Raw genomic sequence first — 18,435 nt, forward strand, 5'->3', positions numbered from 1 at the left:
GTCTGTCAGAAACCTTGGAGGAACAGGAGGCTGCCCTCAGTATAAAATGACAGAGAAGATTAGCCTTCAGACTTGCTTGAAAATAAACATTTTGAGCATTCTTTGTTTTTTCTGCTTCCACGTCACTGTCTTATAACGCCTTTGTCAACTTTGTAAAAGGACATCTAGGAGTAAAGTGATGTTGGTTTAGGTTGCTGCTACAGTATGACAGACCTTTAAAAATCTCCAGCAGTGATGACCTCCTTTGAAAAGTTTCTTTTTTAATAGAACAATAAGAAAGGGAAATCCATGATGATGCACTGATAAAGACCAGCTCCAGCATACAGGGTAAATGAATGCGGTTCACAATGGTGGCCCAGGTTTCTGCTACAGGCTCTGCAACAGCCCGGATGAGGCTTATCTTCCTCAGGTCCCTCTAGCCAGGAAGCTGCAGATGAACTCTAGCACACAGGGTAAACTGAGGCAAGTTGCAGCAGGGATTGACCAGAATGCAGGGGAATCTTCCAGTCTGTCCTCTAAATTGAAGGCAATTCTCCAGTGTACTGGAAAGGCATCTTTTAAGTGGCTGTAGCACCTTTATTCAATGACTTATCTGGTACCTTCTGGTATTTTCAAGTACCCAGACACTTCACACTGCAGGAAGAGGAGACCTCCAAAAAGGGTCCTGGATGTATAAATAGCCTGGGAATGAATCTTTGAGACAGAGATTTACTCCTGAAAAATGGTTTGCAAATCACAAGTTGTTCATTCCCTCCAGCCCAGAATAAGCAAATAGTTCACTCCCGTCCAATACCAAGCCTTTGAAAGCTTGCATATTCACCACTCATTGGTGTTATAAATCATAGTGTTTCCTGAAATTATAAGTGAGGAAATTCATGTTTGGTATTCAAGGGTAACATCATACTTTTCATTTTCATGCGTCCTTTTAGGCAAAAACATAGTCTCCCTTTGTGTTATAATACTTAACTTCATTTCAAATTTATGTCTGATGTCAACATTGTGTTCTTTTAAGCTTGAATCGATGGGTCCATGAATGTTCATGGGGCCAATTTCAGATGGGGCAGGCTGACTTCATCAAGAAGAGGCAAAGTTTTCACCCCCCCCCCATGGAATTCGGCATTCTCTCCCTTAATGTATCACATTAACATTAGATTTCTAGGACACCCTTCCTGAGCTATAGCAGATTGTATTGATGTACTTTAGCCAGCACAAATCTGTGCATTTGAAATTCCTTACCAATTTAATATCCCCACAAGTTTGTGCTAACAGCAGCAGAACAACAGGGATGATGATAAAGCCATGGTTAATCAGTTGTGATGAAGCCTGTGGCTGTGAGTGTCGGGATCATGTGGAGGCAGGAATTCATACAGCAGGATGCCTCTGGAATGGTCAGAGTACTTTGTGAAGGAATAGCATTAGGACACCATCCAAACAGACAGAGAACTTGAGAACTTGAGGTTGAAGTCCTCCCAATGAGCACAGCCATTCTGACTGAGCACAGGATGACAGATACTCCTTCCTCAGCAGGGCCCCGTAATCTCTGCCTGACATCATCTGGACAGTGTTTTTAGGCATAGGTGCCTCTGATCTTATATGATATAGGGCCTTTGGTACATTTCCTTGTTAGTGCTCCCTCCATGTTTTCCTGTCCACATGATAGGATGTGCTGCCAATTTCCAAGCAAAGCATAACTGGCATCCCTAGCCTCAACAATTATGCTCATCTATCCTGATAAACTGTACCCACTCTCCAAGATTGTATATAGTCTTTGATAACCCACAATAAAGTTGAGCTATCTCACTGAAGTGGATCCTGTAGTTATTTCTGCTGAGCTCACGCCTTCGGAGGCCTGCCTCTGTTCTTCCGGCCCTTGTGGGTTGGTGACTAATATTCACCCAGGGAAGAGGAGACCCATGAAGAAGAACTGAGGTATAGTGAGGGTGAGGGTGGGTAGACCAGGTGCACTCATGCTGTCCACAGTGCTAAGAACATGGCTACTACAGTGAGAGAACTTGTTAATCGAACTCCAAAGTTGTAATATCTTACATACTGTTTATGTCCTTTAAGGACAAGATTTCTTAGGGAAACGTGACTATTTTCTTTAAGAAGTAAGTTCTCTCTTAAATGACACACATTCTTCCCAGTTCTCAGTATGTCTCTCATTTAAGCTGAACACTACTTTTGGTCTACATTCATTGGCACGTTCAATGGTAAGTGATTTGGGAAGGGAAAGAGTAATGAATGTTGAAAGGACATGATATTAAATATTTCTATTTTCTCAGTGATTTTACAGCAACCCACAATTTCCTAAATATAAACAAAAGTTCATTCATGTCTTCCTACTTGTATCTAACTATATTTGGGTTCAGCTACATGAAAATGAAACAATGTAGTTTATCCAAAAATCATAAACTATACTATATTTGTAATATTGTCAATGCATCTTATTTCTATGAAGTACAAATGAAGCTACTATGAACATCCATGTGAAATATGTGCGTGCATATGTGTGCATGTTGTTCCCATGTCATTCTCTACATTTCTCACAAAGTAATCATATGATTCTACATTGTACAGATTTAAATAGATTGTCCACAACATTAACTGTGATGGAAAACTCATCTGGTTGAACTCATCCCCTTGTGTGAAGGACTCTAGACATGAAGAAAGGCCATGGCGCAGATGTCCAATGTCCAAGTCTAGATCTGGATGCACCTTAAGTTGCAGGCTGACTCTAGAGTGACATATCAGAGGTAGAGCCAAGACAACAAAAATTCTGTTGCAGGAGAAGTGTAGGTCATCTGGGTGTGATCACACTTCAGCCAGGGCAGGAATTCTAGACTCAGATTAAGAGAGACAAGAGAGGTTCGTGTTGCTATCATAGGTTCTTCCTCTCACTTAAGAGTGTAGAGCACAGACAACCAAATGAAAGAGACAATTCATTACAGTATGTTACACTTTACACAGTTTATTACCAGATCATGACTTTGAGCTGAAGTTCATGAGTATCTTCCAACAATTCCTGTGTAAAGAAACCCTCTGAGATGACACCATCTGCCTGTGAAAAGGGTATAGAGCTCAATCAAGGCCATGAGGCAGAAGCCCACTATCAACATCTTGAATGAGTCTCACCCACCAGCCAGGCTCTGAATCAGAAGTAAATCCCCATAAAAGATGAACCTTGATACATAGAAAGTGCAGACCAGCATGTGGTGCTCACGATCAGCCATGCAGGGCCCTAAAAACAGGTGAAAAGATGGGTGAGAAAGAGAAGTTATTACTACAGCCATCAAGAGTGCTCTCCATTCACTTACTCGCATATATCCATGTCAGTCCAATGAAACATGGAAGAGAAATGACTAATTATTCAATGGGCAACAAGACCCAACTCTCCTTTCTAACACAGGAGTGGCTATTCCAAGGGTCTTCCTCTTGAGACTTATCCCCAACCACAAAGAAAAATTATATGATTTTCCTCAGGGGGATTAGATAGGGGAGGACATACAGTCATGGCACCACAGACCAGGTAGTGGACTCCTCTCTTTCTTGTGATAATCACAGACAGAGAACCTTAATTGAGGAAATTAAAATATTCAAGGCATGTTTAGTGAGGATGTTAACTAACACATACCTTAAGACATAAAGGTATCATATATGTTAACAAAAGTTTATAATATGTTTTATTGTTTTTCAATAATCTCTGACACTATGTTTATTTGAATCAACATATGTAAATACACACACACACACACACACACACACACACACACACACACACACATATATATATAAACTTGGGACCTTGTGTATGTTAAACTCTTCCACTATGCTATGTCCCCAGCCTAGTTTCATTACTGTAATTTAATGTATATTTCATTATTAATTGATCTTTAGATTAGTTCCTCTCATGTTATCAAATTGTTATTTTTATTTCTGAAGTTCCTGTGAGTTTAAAGCACAGTTTCAGTTAAGATAAGCAGTAAAGAGTGTGTGTGACCAACAACTCAGGTTCTAAGATTGGCAATTAATAAATGGAACCTCATGAAACTGGAAAGCATCTTTAAGATAAAGGACACTGTCAACAGAACAAAATGACAGCCTACAGACTGGGAAAAGATAGCCAACAACCCTGCACTAGACAAAGGCAAATATACAAAATATACAAAGAACTCAGGAAATTAAACACAGTCAAACAAAATAATCCAATTGACAAATAAGGAACTGAACTAAATACAGAATTCTCAAGAGAAGAACATCAAATGGCCATGAAACACCTAAAGAAATGCTCAAGGTCTCTAGTCATCAGAGAAATGCAAATCAAAATGACTTTGACCTCTTCAGGATGAGTAAGATAAAAAATTCAAGAGACAGCACATGGTGGTGAGGTTATGGAGAAATTGGAGTACTCCTCCATTGCGAGTGGGAGTGCAAATTTGTAAAACCACTTTGGAAATCCATCTTGCTCTTTCTCCAAAAATTGGGAATAGTGCTACCACAAATACCAAGCTATAACACTGTTATGCATATATATGAAAGATGCTCTACCAAACATAAAGGACATTTGTTCAACTATGCTCAGAGCAACTTTATTCATGATATCCAAAATCTGGAAACACTATTGATGTCGCTTAACCAAAGAATGAATAAAGAAACTGTGGTACATTTACACAAAGTAATACTACTCAACTATTAAAAACAAGGGGATCTTGATGTTTTCAGGCAAATGGATGGAACTAGAAAAGATCATCCTTAGTGTGATAACCCAGTCTTAGAAAGATTCGCATGTTATATACTGTGTAAGAGAAGCAGAGAGGAGATTCCAAGTATGCTCAGAAAAACCTCATCTGAGGATGCTCAGGACCAGCAGGGGGTGCTGTAGATCAATCTTTCACCAGGAGGGAAAAGGTAGTTGGTTCAGAGAAACATCTGGAGAGTGAGGCAGTCCCAGGAGACTAAAATGTCTCCTCTGGTAACCTCATTCAAATTCAGAGACCATATAATCCATGTGATGAAGCTACTGTGTCCAGACTCCAAGGGGGTTTAGTAAGAACTCTTTGTTATGTAATATTGCGCATATATGTATTATTCATTACATATGAACCTCATTGGAAAGACAGACATCAATTGCATACATATGTGAAAGTTACACTTCAAATATGAAGTGTCAAACATCCAGTCATTATCATCACCATCAGCAGCATCTGTAGCTCTATCTGAAACTTCTTTCCAGTGACAGGAGGATTTCCCTTAGCTGGCATACATAATTGTAACTTAGGAGGCCAGGCCTTGATGTTCTATCCACACTGTTGAGTCCATGCAGTTCTGCTGAGCAAGTTAGTAGACCTTGTCCCAAGTTTCATGCATGGTCATGGGAGGCCCCTCAGCTCAGGGAAAGAAGAGAGGGAGAAGCTTGGCATATTTCTGTAGTCTGGTGTTTATTATTTTGGGAGTCTTACTACTCTTTTTGTGTGTATTTAATGTTTTAAATAAAATATAAAATATCAAGCTATCATGTGATTTTTGTGACTTAGGAAAAGAGACTAGAAGAAAGAACATTAATTACAGACACCCTGTGGACATGATGGATCATGGTATTAGAGAAGTGACATCCTCACACCTACACCATATTACTGCTCCTTACACATGAGTACAGACAATGTTCCTGACACCATCCTGGATGCCAAGGACACCTTTATCTGCTCACAACCATGTGGCCTTCAACTGCATCAGCGTCATCACTGTCCTGCTTTGAGACGAAGGGATGAGAGTCTTTAGTACAGTGTGACATCCCAGGTGTATGTACCACATCCTTTCTAGTTTTCAGATTTTTCCCAGAACATTTCATTATCTGTTAAGAACCAGGTCCAAGGTTGGGATCTTAGAATTTCTGCTTTCTGTGGCAGACAACTGAGATTAAAGATGACTTCTCATGAGAGATTCACTTCCTTTTCCTCCTTTACAAACTCAATTATTAATGGCTGAATGACATTTACACCTCGTAAGATTACATCCTGCCTCTGGCAGCAGATTTTGACTTTACATGGCATGTAAAGGCGTGTCTGGCTGCTGCTTCCTGCTGTGCATAGCTTGAATCCCATTACTTATATCATCAACGTATGACATCTTCACATAAATGAAACTAGTGCCATCATTTGCAATCCATGTGCTTTAAAATTTCTGAATAATGCATTGAAGGCTACATTTTATCTAACTGCAGACCTTTTGATGTGACATGTCACTGTGATAAATAGGGAGACCCAGTCATGTCCACAGTGCTGATTGGAAATCCATTAAATAAACTCTCCTTTTTATTATATCCAAGGACTAGAATTTTGAAGGCTGTAAAGCCGTTCAGTGAAATTTAATGAATAAATGATTTATTCTGCTCCAAATTTTCAGAAGATTTTTCTAATTTTTGAGACCTCATTGGCAGGGTGCTTAACATCAATATTTATATAACATTGTTGAATTACATTAAAGCATGCAAATGTTTGTATGAGTTGGTCTCTCACTTTTTTATTCTTACTTAAAATCACCCCATACACATCTGAAACAGTCAGGACAATTATGCAAACTTTGGAAACAGTCAGGAAAAATATCTGCCTCCACTGAAGCTCATTTCACAGACTTAAGACAACACTACATCTTTATGGCTTCTGTGGCCAATTCATCTGAGAATCAACATCCATGTTCCTGGCTTATTCTATCTTGAGAAGAGTCTGCTGTCTGTCTTTCCCGTTTTTAGGGCCAGTAGTTCTCCTATCTCTGGTCCTTGGTTTTTTCTTACAAACCAAACAGCTTATACAGGTTTCAAGATCATTCCATGATATTTTGCTTCTTGTGCACCCACCCTACTGCCTGCCTTTGAAGAGATTTGTCATGATAATCTAATATCATGGACAAAATGTTAGATATTCTCCTATTACCAGACATATAATTTAATCAGAGTTGAAAAATCATTGTAACATAGAAAACCCGTTAGTGCAGGTCTTACTGCCCATCCTACCCTAAGGCTCCAGTGCCTCAGCTGGCACTCAGCATTCTGGGTTTGTCTGCTTTTTACAGCATTCCTACACCTTGTGGCAAAGTCATATTTCATGATTTAGACCCATCTTGATATCTTTATCTTTCAAAAGTTTTTTTTTTTTTTTTCCCCCCATGGTTTCGGGAGAGGTGGTATTCCCTTTTTTTTATTTTTTTTTATTTTTTTTATTTTATTAATTTATTCTTGTTACATCTCAATGTTTATCCCATCCCTTGTATCCTCCCATTCCTCCCCCCCCATTTTCCCATTATTCCCCTCTCCTATGACTGTTCTATTTTATTAATAAAAATTGGTTGATTGTTTTTGGTCTGTCTTTCCTTGATGAGATCAGTAGTTCACTCAGACTTCTTTGCACATATTTAATCATGTTCATACCAAAAAGTCACTATGAAGGTTTCCCAAAGTTAGGAAAACCATATTCTCTCTAAGTTCTAAAGCATCAGTAGTGACAAGAACAAAGAGGAATACATTGTGAATTAACATCTATGAAAATCCCCAGGCCCAATGTTTGACTTCTATCATCCTCCATCCACTATGCCCTCCTCCAGGATGCTCAGCATCTGAGAGAACTGAGCAAGGAAAACATGTTTTTCTTTCTATAGTTTGTTGTCTTGTGCTGTTTTAAAGTTGTCACAAATAGAGGGCAGTATAAACCTGAAGGCACTGGCCATTGAATACACAGAAAGCAGAATAACATGATGCAGGAAATTGACAGATAAGTAAAATCAATGAAATATCACTCCCTTCCATGAAATTGTAGTTTATAACTGCCAGCCCACACTATACAAGAAGTCTACAATCTCTGTACCCTTTTCTTTTTTGTGAAAGAATATTTGTACTGACAGGGCTCACACAGGAGGACACCTCTGGCCCAGGCACAGAGCATCATGAAGTCTGGAGAAAAACCAATGCTTCGAGCTCTTCTCATGTCCTCCATGCCAAAACACAGGTGACAATCCCTGGATGAGAGAACAGAGTCAGGACCCTTCATCTTGCTCCTTCTATACAGCACTTGTCAGAAGGGTTTATTTTTCTGATAACTCTGGTCTTCAGTTAGCTACTCTCTATGGGTGCTGACCTTCCTTTTGGGTGAGAAAGTGTCCAGCAAACCCACAATTCCTGGGAAGGAATCCCAGCTCTGAGGTGAGACCCTGTCCCAAGGGAAGGGTATCCTGAGATACAGGAGCCCAGGAATCACACAGCTCTGAGAGAAGGTCTCCTCAGCAGAGACTCTGTAGCTCCCAGGGGAGGGTTACCCCAATCCCTGAGGAGCTGAGAAGCTTTGGAGCCAGAGCTCACCCTTCTCTGCTTCTTCTCTTCTTGAGAGAGTCATATAAGGCAGTAAATCCCTTAATATAAATTTCTTGAAGGGAGAAATCCAGGTGTGGATGCCTCTGTTCCAAGGTGAAGACAGCAGAGAACTGGGCAAACACAGCCTTTGTATAAGATTTTTTTTAAAGGGGCGGAACTTTCTAGACCAGAGAATTCCAGAGTGAGGATCAGTGGGATTTCAAGTCCAGCACTTGGAGGAAGCCTAGAGATTGGTGCAGTTTTATTCATTCTTTTCACATAAAATTAGCATAAACCGGGGAGTGGTCCCACAGAGGAGATGTAGATGGATATTGTAACAGATAGAGTCTGGAACTGGCTGTTTTACAATTAGTGAAGTATGTGGGAGAAGCCTGTTCACTGAAGCCCTAAGGGTTTACACAGACTTGAACTCTAAGCTAAACAAAGCAATTTTCCTTAACTAAACTATGAACTTATATACTAAGGGGGTCAGATTTCTAGTTCAAGTCCCTGCCTGCCAAAGTGAGACCGTGTAAAGCTCCCAGCCTTGGATTAATGAATAGTTTATACGTTGTTGCCACAAAGATGGCACTGCTGGAGCTCACAGACTAACTCCAGCTAAACATGCCTCCTTCCCTGTGAGTCCCGGTGAGCTGCAGCCATAACTGAGGCCTCAGGTGCAGCTGCCTTCTCCAAGGGCTAGGCTTCTCAGTTTCTCCAGGAGTCTGATCTCAGGCCCCAGGGATGTGGAGATTTAGCCTCAGGTGCTCTGGTGTCCTGAGGTGTTGCTGTCAGGATGTATAGAGAGGCAGGAAGCACTGGCTGAAGACCAGAGCACCCCCTTTAGGGACCACAGGGTGTGACACTCAGGGAAACTGAAGAGCTGAAGAGGGGTTACCCAGGGAAAGATGTAGGGGGAGCCCTAGTGCAAAACGTAAAGCTGCCAAGCCTGGCTTCTGGAGGCCCTCAGCGGGGGGCCTGGACAATTTTCTGCAAAGTATGCAGTTTACAAAGTATGGATAAAAGAAACAAAAACTAAGAGAGTCTGTGAGGGAAGTCTTTCCCTGCCCTGCATAGCCAACAATGGAGCAGAGGTGAGCTCCCCTGAGGGCTCCTGTGCTTCTCATCACAGACTGGCTCCTCCTCAGTCCTAACACTTAAGTCTAGAATCAGAGCCATGACCTGTTGAGGAAATGCAAATCTCTCTTGGCTCCACCCAACCCAGGGTTGGAAAGCCAAAGCTGGACCAGGGTACTCACTGGTGTGCAGCCATGGACAGGCTAACTTCCTCATTCCTGCTGCTGCTTGTGCCTGCATGTGAGTGCCAAGGCTTTCTAAGGGAGGACCTTCCATATCCTCACCCTATTCCAACCTTACCTTCTGATTTTTCATTTTCTCCACAGATGTCCTTTCCCAGGTTACTCTGAAAGAGTCTGGCCCCTGGGCTCTTGCAGCCCTCCCAGACCCTCAGTCTGACCTGTACTTTCTCTGGGTTTTCACTGAGAACTTCTTATATAGGTGTGGGCTGGATCCATCAGCCCTTAGGGAAGGGTCTGGAGTGGCTGGCTAACATTTTGTGGAATGATGATAAGTACTTCAACCCGTCCCTGAAGAGCTGGCTCACAATCTCCAAGGACACCTCCAAAAACCAAGTATTCCTCAAGATCACCCGTGTAGACACTGCAGACACTGCCACCCACTACTGTGCTCGGAGATCACATTGACGTAGCCTCAGGTAGCAGCTGTACAGTATTTCAGCCTCATTCTCAGCTCTGTGCCTCCCTTCTACATTGCAGGATGTTTGGAGGGGGCACACATTTCGTGCTATCCTGTGGGATTTCCTCTTCACTCTGCGCTTCAGAGCCATGACTTCCTGTTATGCAATTGAAGCCTCCTCTAAGTTAGTACAATAGGGGCCATCTATGTTTATTTTTATAAAGATGAAACATGTCTGTTACCTAAACCAAGTGGTTGAGTGCTATGATTCTACTCAGTCTTTTGTCTCAAATCCCCACAGCAGAAGATCCAAATTATTTTAATGATCCAGTACAGCAAACAACTGGATTGGGAGTGATGGACATTACTGGAGAAGCAGCAGTGGACAATGCTACTCCTGGGAATCTCTGAAGTATCTCAGGCAATTTGACAAAGCCAGTGGTTGTTCTCCATAAATGCTGATAACACACTATTGCTCCATATAATACTTTTACATCTCACTGAATTTGGAGATGTTGAGTTAGTGGGTAAATAGTGGTTTTACCTATACTGGTTAGCATTCATAATACTGGGCAGTATTTTGCATGCTTTCATAGGAGAACATTAATAACTAACATAGCTACCAACCCTGTCACCTATAATGATGACTTGTGAGATAGGCTCGTGCATTTGTGCTACAAACATGGGGGTAATCAATTTTTCTCTTATTGATTGAGAGTTCACTCCATGAGGTGGAACCCATGCCTAAACTGCTATGGTGTCTCAGAACCTGAGACTGGATAGGCCATGGCCCTTGAGAGGAAACCCAGATGTTATTGTTCTGCTGAAGGAACATAGCAATAAAATGATTCCTAATGACATAACTACTTATAAATCATGCCTCACCTATCCATTGTTAGAACAGCTTTTGTAGGTAGAAGTTAATATAGGGAAACACAAGTGGACAGACAATGTGTAGAGAGTGAGAGATACTGGAACATTCAGTCCTGAATCAGTTGTCTTCATCAAATCTTCCCCTCAGGACTCAGGAACTGATGCAGAAGACGAGTTGCAAAGTTTGTAAGTGCCAGAGGTGATGGATGACTTCAAGGAAGCATTATCCTCCAAACACAACAGGACTGATGCTCATATGAAGTCACAGATACTATGGAAGCAAACACAGAACTTGCAGAGGTCCAAGCCAAATGGTACCCCAGTGCTGAGAGTGAGAAACGGATACCTACTCTTACCCCTAACCAAGAAGCTAACTTCAATTGATACCCACCTGCAGAGGAAAACTTAGTTTTCTCCCATGGAGTCTCACTGGCTATACTATCCACATTTTAGTGTAGACACCATGCCCAGCAGCAACAGAAAATGGACATATGGAGTATTTGAAGAGTTTTTCATTCATGTTAATTTCTTTAGGCATTTCTCTCTCTCTCTCTCTCTCTCTCTCTCTCTCTCTCTCTCTCTCTCTTTGTTGGTGTTTTTTGGTCTCCAATTTTGTGTTTTTGTGAGATTGTGTGTGTTTGTGTTTGTGTGTGTATGTGTGTGTGTGTGTGTGTGTGTGTGTGTGTGTGAGAGAGAGAGAGAGAGAGAGAGAGAGAGAGAGAGAGAGACAGAGAGAGAGACAGAGAGAGACAGAGAGAGAGAGAGAGAGAGAGAGAGAAAGAGGGAAGGAGAAAATATTTCTTAGTAAAAGACTGAGAGAAATAAAAGGAATGGTGGTGGGTTAGCAGCAGCTGAGAGGGATAGAACAGAAGTTGCACAGGAAGTCAGAATATATTGCTTAAAAACAAATTTTTCACTATGGAAAAATTAAGTAAAACACATGGAAGCCTGTGCCTCCTGCCCTATCCATAGCTCTAACCTTGTGTTTTTAATTTCACTCAATAAATCTGGACACTGTGGAAAAAGAAAATGCATTTATTTATGATTCTGAGATGTCAATTTACAAACTGGCTTGAAAGTACCCAACAATTTTTGGTCTTTTGCCTATTGCAGTATCAATTCTCGCTCTAATCCCCTTTGTCTCCCTGCTCTGGCAGTAATCAGGTAGGAATCTATGTCACATTCTATATGTTTCACTGCTCAGACATTTTCTCAGAACATGTGCAGAGTCATCATAGGAAAGTGCTCCTATCCAGATGTCCTCAGGAACAGACACTATCAGACAAGTTTCTGCGACTCACAACACAGAAGACAGTTCAGTTTCCATCAGCTTATTGCTCATTGTCCTACATGACATCATCAGGACAGTCTTTCAGGCCATTTCTCTGCTGTGATTATGATGTCTTTTCCATTCCCCTTTAAGATTCAGACTCTTCCTATGCTTGGTCTATTTTTATTTCTTCAAAGTACAGTTTTTACTAATTAGCCTTTCTTGGAAATACAGGCTTGTTTCGCATCAAGTTCAAAACTGTTCAGCTTCTAAGAGTCACCCAGGTCCTGATCTGCTTTAACATTTTAGTCATTTATATCAACAATCTCACTTTCCTCTACAATTAATGTCTGCTCATTTTATTGACTGTATAATACATTACAGGGAATTAAACAGTGATTTGAGTGAATTTCCACTAGTTGAGAAGAACAAGGACATTTGTCATTCTCAGATGACAGAGCATCATAATGACAAAAGCATAAAGGGATTTGAAATTACCTTCCATAATGACCTTCATGTCAGAGGAGGCAGTAGAGCTGCCATGACCACTTTCTAAAAGTCCTGTCTTTCACACTGCAAATTTTAACTAAATGGCATATGGAGTGCGTGCGTGCGTGCATGCGTGCGTGTGTATGACTGTCGTTTGTGTTGTTGTGCCTTAATCACAAGACCCCAAAAGACCACCAGGACTCAACATTGATGCAGTACACACAGGGTCCTTTATTACGAGCTTGAGCTAGGACTACAAACCTTCCTGACACAGCAGGGTAGGAAAGTGGCCCTGAGATTCAAGGGTAATGGATTTGTAAAAGAAAACACTCTAAGTGGGGGTTGTGAGTCACAGGGATGTTGACCTTCAGAAGGCTAAATCACAGGGGGCAATTTTTTTTTTTTATCTCAGAGGAACATTGATGTTGGTTATGTCTAATTGGCCTGGTGTGAGTTGAGTGTCGAGAAACTGCTAGCAGATGCCATTCATGTGGTAGTTTTAGGTTAATTTCTATTCACATTAGCTAAGTGTTTTTTACACATATTCACTTTGCCTCCTGATCTTCTTCACCTTACAACAGTCCCTCACTCTTCCCCATATCTTTCGTACTTGCCAAAAAAGAGGAGTGGCACAACTCTCCACAGCTTACCATGTTGCATCAGGACTGAGAACATTCTCTTATGCTGAGGCTAGGCAGGAAAGCCATGCCAAAGGATGCCTAATTGGAATCAGCAACAGAATCTATGTCGGAAACAGCCTCTGCTCCCCTTACTAGGGGTCCCACATGAAGACTAAACTGCCTATCTGTTACATATGTGTAGGGGGCCTAGATCCATTTGATGCATGATGCCTGTTTGGTGCTACAGTCTCCGTAAGCCTCCCTTGAGCCCAGGTCATTTGACTTTGTTGGTCTTCTTGTGGAGTTCTTATTCCCTCTAGGTCTCTCTATCCTCCCCACTCCTTCCAAATGGATCCCTGTGGTCTGCTGATGCCTTTGAACCATTTACAGTTGAGTTTTTTAGTGTAATAAATATGGACCTATTTGCATTTTCTACATGAAGACATCCATTTAGACTAGCAATGTTTCTTAAAGATGATTTTGCCTCCATTGTATTTTTTTGTTTCTTTGTAAAAAATCAAGTGTCCCTAGGTGTGTGCATTTATTGCTGGGCCTTCAATTTAATTCCATTGATTAAGCAGTTTGTTTCTATGCCAGTACATGCAGTTTTTATTATTATTGCTCTGTAATAAAACTGAAAATAAGGGATAGAGATACCTCCAGAAGCTCTTTTACTGTCTAGAATTGTTTTAGCAAATGTGGGCTTTTTTTTTTTGTCTGTACATATGAAGTTAAATATTGTTCTTTTAAGGACTGTTGAGATCTTCATTCCTATCTTAATGGGGCTTGCATTAAATCTGTAGATTGTTTTTTTGAAAAATGGCCATTTTTTTCTGTTAATCCTACCATTCCATGAGCATGGAATTGCTTTCCATCTTCTGATTTCTTCTTCAGTTCTTTCTTCAGAGAATAGAAGTTCTTGTCATACAGGTCTTTCAGTTTCCTAGGGAGAGCCACACCAAGGTACTTTGTATTATTTGTTTTTATGGTAATGGGTATTGTTTCTCTAATTTTTTTCAGCATTTTGGAATTAGTATGTAGGAGGTCTAGTGACTTTTTTGAGTTAATATTAATCCAGCCATTTGGCTGAAGGTCTGTATCAAATGTAGGAGTTCTCTGGTAGAATTTTTGGCATCACTTATGTATACTGTCATTTGTTAATAGCGATCCTTTGATTTATTCTTTTCCTTTTTGTTTCCCCTTGATTTATTTAGCTGTCTTATTACTGAAGATAGGATTTCAAGTACTACATTGGCGATACAGTGAGAGTGGGGAGCCTTGTCTTGTCCTTGGTTTAGTGGAATTGCTTTAAGTTTCTTTCCATTTAATTTAATGTTGGTTATAAACTTGTGTATATTGCTATTATTTTACTTAGGTATGTTCCTTTTATCCCCGAGCCATCTGAAACTTTTTACATGACCGTGTGTTGGATTCTGTCAGGTGATTTTGCTACATGTGTTCATATGGAGGGACACTCACATTTTGTTGTATACATTGATGGTGGCAACACTAAGACATTGGAGCTGGTAGCGGGTTATCCAGCTTCACAGATGACTTTCACCGAGCCTTAGCAAATATATCAAGACTCTGAAAATGATTAGTCATGACCCTCCATGAATAAGAGGATACTGATCTTGGGGAAGGTACATCCAGGGAGACAAGAGTTCTCTGAGGACACAGTCAGCATTGTTGAACCTTATAGATACATGACAAAGGGAAAACAGCACAACTGCTAAGTTTTTACTCACAAACATACAGCCCACCTGTGGTTCTAATGCTGAACTAGCAAACAGAGTTTATCATGGCACACATTTTCCTTACTTCTAATTACTTCTCAGATGTGCACATATTTTTTGTAGATTGGTAGTGACCTGTAGGTGGCACATTTGTTTCTCTTTGTGGTGATTTGAATTTTCTGCCACAAGTACAGCTTCAGGGCTGGGAAAACTGCCTTGTAGACAGTTTATAGCTCCTGTCTATCTCTAGTGTTTTGTCTATTCACTCATTACTTCACCAGTGGTCACTTCCATTGCTTTATCTAACAGACCCTAGCTAAAGTTCTGTGGTTCGTGGAGAAAATGTTCGAGGCAGAGCTTACCTTCCATTGTTGAAATATCTTCTCCAAATCAATAGGTACATTGCAAAGAAGAGAAAGTATTGAGTGTGTATGAGAAATTATACAAATGTGTAATCAAGACCAGCAGGGGGCACTGTGTATCTACCAATTTTCTAATAAGTAGAGGAGGAGCTGAAGCAGATAAGGAAGTTGTTCAGTGAATGTATCAAAGCACCTTCTGTGGATTTAATTGGCACCATCATTATGATCAGAGACTGTAGTGTGTTGGTGTTGATTCAATTTCCATGCTACATCCTGAAAGAGGTTATTTGTTAAAAAGCATCCATATTGAGATAAACAATGTCCAAACCAGATGCATATGTTGATTGCATAGAAATACATGTTCATGACATACTTATAAATACTTATTAAGGATATTGGAGCCTCAGGATCCTAAGCAATATGAGGAAAGTGTCTCAGGGTTTGCAGCTGTAAGAAGAGGTGCTCATAGTCCTGCTGATCATTGGATTGAGATGGACAGCATCCTCCAAAGCTCTGAGTGAGTGTCCAATAGAAACAGGGTTGTCAATGCACCTTCTCAACATCGCAAATGTGGTTGACCCTGAGTGTTGTCATTGAACACTTGAAGTGTGGTTCACATTAAGGAACAGGGATATGGTGACTGGTTTCTCAGTGGGATGGAAGAGCTCTATGTTTCTGGATGGGGTAGGATGTTCAATGCTCATTTTCTTAATCAGAAATATGGTTGACACTGAGGAGTTTCAGGTGTCTTTTGAAAACTTGATGTGAGATTCACATCAGTAACATGGATGTGGTGAATGGATTCTCAGTGTATTGGAAGATCTCAGTGTGCATGTGTGCCATGAAGGAGCTTGAATTCATTTCTTCAGATACCAGAACCTCACCTTGCATTTACTAACAGAAAGACTCTACCAGTTCTATCTAAAAAATTCATATCTTTATCTGAGAAATATTCTCCCTCTTGATTTCATAAATTAGCTGTTTTTGTAAATACAGTGGTGTTCACACAATCAACGGTACCACATTAGTACCCACATTTCCACAGGCTTTGAGCACACAGCTTCACACCTTGGCATGTAGTTGGATCATCTCTACCTTGTGGCAACAGCTACAGAAAAGTGCATTCCAAGGAGCAGGGCTAAGGGGGAGCTAGAGACTGAAGAGATCATGGCATCCTCTATAGGTGTCACTCCTAGGTTCAGTTGCTGCAGTCTGGGGCAGCCCTGAGGAGTCCTGGAGCTTCGCGAAAGGTTTCCTGCAAGAATTTCCCATCAGTTAGTTTTCCACTTTCTATAATGGGACACTGGGTGAGGCAAAAGCCTGGGTATGGGATTGAATTGGTTGGATGGATACTCCCACGCACTGACAGAACAAACTCTGTAGAGAAATTTCAGGACATATACAAACTGGATACACACAATGTCAAAAACAGACTACACTGTCTCTACCTATTTGACCGTTGTGTAAATCTAGGATGATTCCGTTCTCTAGCTGCTGAGAATAGAGCATGAACAACATGCCATGAAGAAATATGGAATTTCAAGTGTCTCTATAATGTGTAGAGTCATTTGGGTATATGCTTTGAGGGCTGTAGTTTGGACGCAGAGTAGTTTTATTAATTAATTAATTAAATAGTTAATTAATTTCTTGGTGTATTCTCCAAACTGACTACCTGTGCTACTGCACTCCCTTCAGGTCCATGTCATCACTTGTACTCTTGCTGCTCTTCATCTGACTAAGGTCAAATTAGAACATTAGGATTCCTTTATCTGCCTTTCAACTGGCTGAGGAATCTGGTTGTAGGACACATAAACCCTACCTGATCTGTAAATTCTCCTTGGTGGGTAGGTTTACTAGTGCAGGAAGGTGCTGTGTAGCTCAAAGGAAGAACAAAGACATCAGTGATCTCATGCAGTACCAGGCCTTGCAGTCTACAACATCTCCCTTCATATAAGATGTACCCATTAGTGCCTGGTTGCTATACAACAACCAACTCCTTTCTAATTGAATTTTGGGCCTGAACCATAGGAAAGAGTTTGTCGTAGTAAACATGGCAAAAGTCCATGGTTAGAGATGATGTAATCCCTGGTAGACCAGAGTGCTCATGGTCATGTATCAAACTGTCTTATAAATATTTATGGTCATACAAAGTATATTATTTCTGTTCTCAGCTCTCAGCATGCAGTGTGTATGAACTGATGCAGACATTCATGGTGGTCAAGAGCTGAGAATGATGGGCAGAGTACTCAGTCACAGATGAGCCAACGATATCACCCTCTCACCAAAATATTAAACATCTGAAAGAAGAGAGGGTATATGGAATGCGTTTCCTCAGAGGATTAGGACTTGAACCTGAGCATCCTGCTACCTGACCAAGGTGTTTGTACCACCTTCTTCCTCTGCTGGACTATGGGTTTATCTAAGAAGGACCATCTCATGAATATGCAAATTACTTGAGTCTATGGTGGTAAATACAAGGATTCTACATGCCCAGGACAACATCTGGTCAGTGTCCTCTCCACAGTCAGAGAACACACCATCCCTAAAGATGAAATGGAGCTGGAACATCCTCTTCCTCCTGTCAGTAACTACAGGTAAATGGGCTCACCACCTCCAAATTTGAGGAGGAGGCAGAGACTGAGGTGACATTGACATCCATTTTGCCTTTGTCTCCACAGTTGTCCACTCTCAGGTACAGCTGCAGCAGTCTGAGGCAGAGCTGAGGAGACCTGGGTCCTCAGTGAAGTTGTCCTGCAAGACTTCTGGCTACACCTTCACAGACCATGATATGAGCTGGATGAAGCAGAAGCCAGGACAGGGCCTGGAATGGATTGGATGGATTATTACTTCAAATGGTGGTACTGGCTACAATCAGAAGTTCCAGGGCAAGGCCACACTGACTGTAGACAAATCCTCTAGCACAGCCTACATGGAGCTCAGCAGCCTGACATCTGAGGACACTGCGGTCTATTACTGTGCGAGAGACACAGTGTTGCAACCACATCCTGGGTGTGTCAGAAACTCTGGATGAGCA

The 18,435-nt window shown here is 41.1% G+C and overlaps 1 gene segment (V, D, J or C); it reads left to right on the top strand.

Annotated features, from left to right (window-relative positions):
- The first annotated feature begins 17,949 nt into the window (after nt 1-17,949).
- On the top strand, nt 17,950-18,435 carry LOC127186387 (Ig heavy chain V region 108A-like). The segment is given in 2 exon segments: nt 17,950-17,995; nt 18,080-18,435. Coding segments are annotated over 2 exon segments (399 nt in total).

This window comes from Acomys russatus, unplaced genomic scaffold (assembly GCF_903995435.1).
Source record: "Acomys russatus unplaced genomic scaffold, mAcoRus1.1, whole genome shotgun sequence".
In the NCBI taxonomy this organism is placed as follows: domain Eukaryota; kingdom Metazoa; phylum Chordata; class Mammalia; order Rodentia; family Muridae; genus Acomys; species Acomys russatus.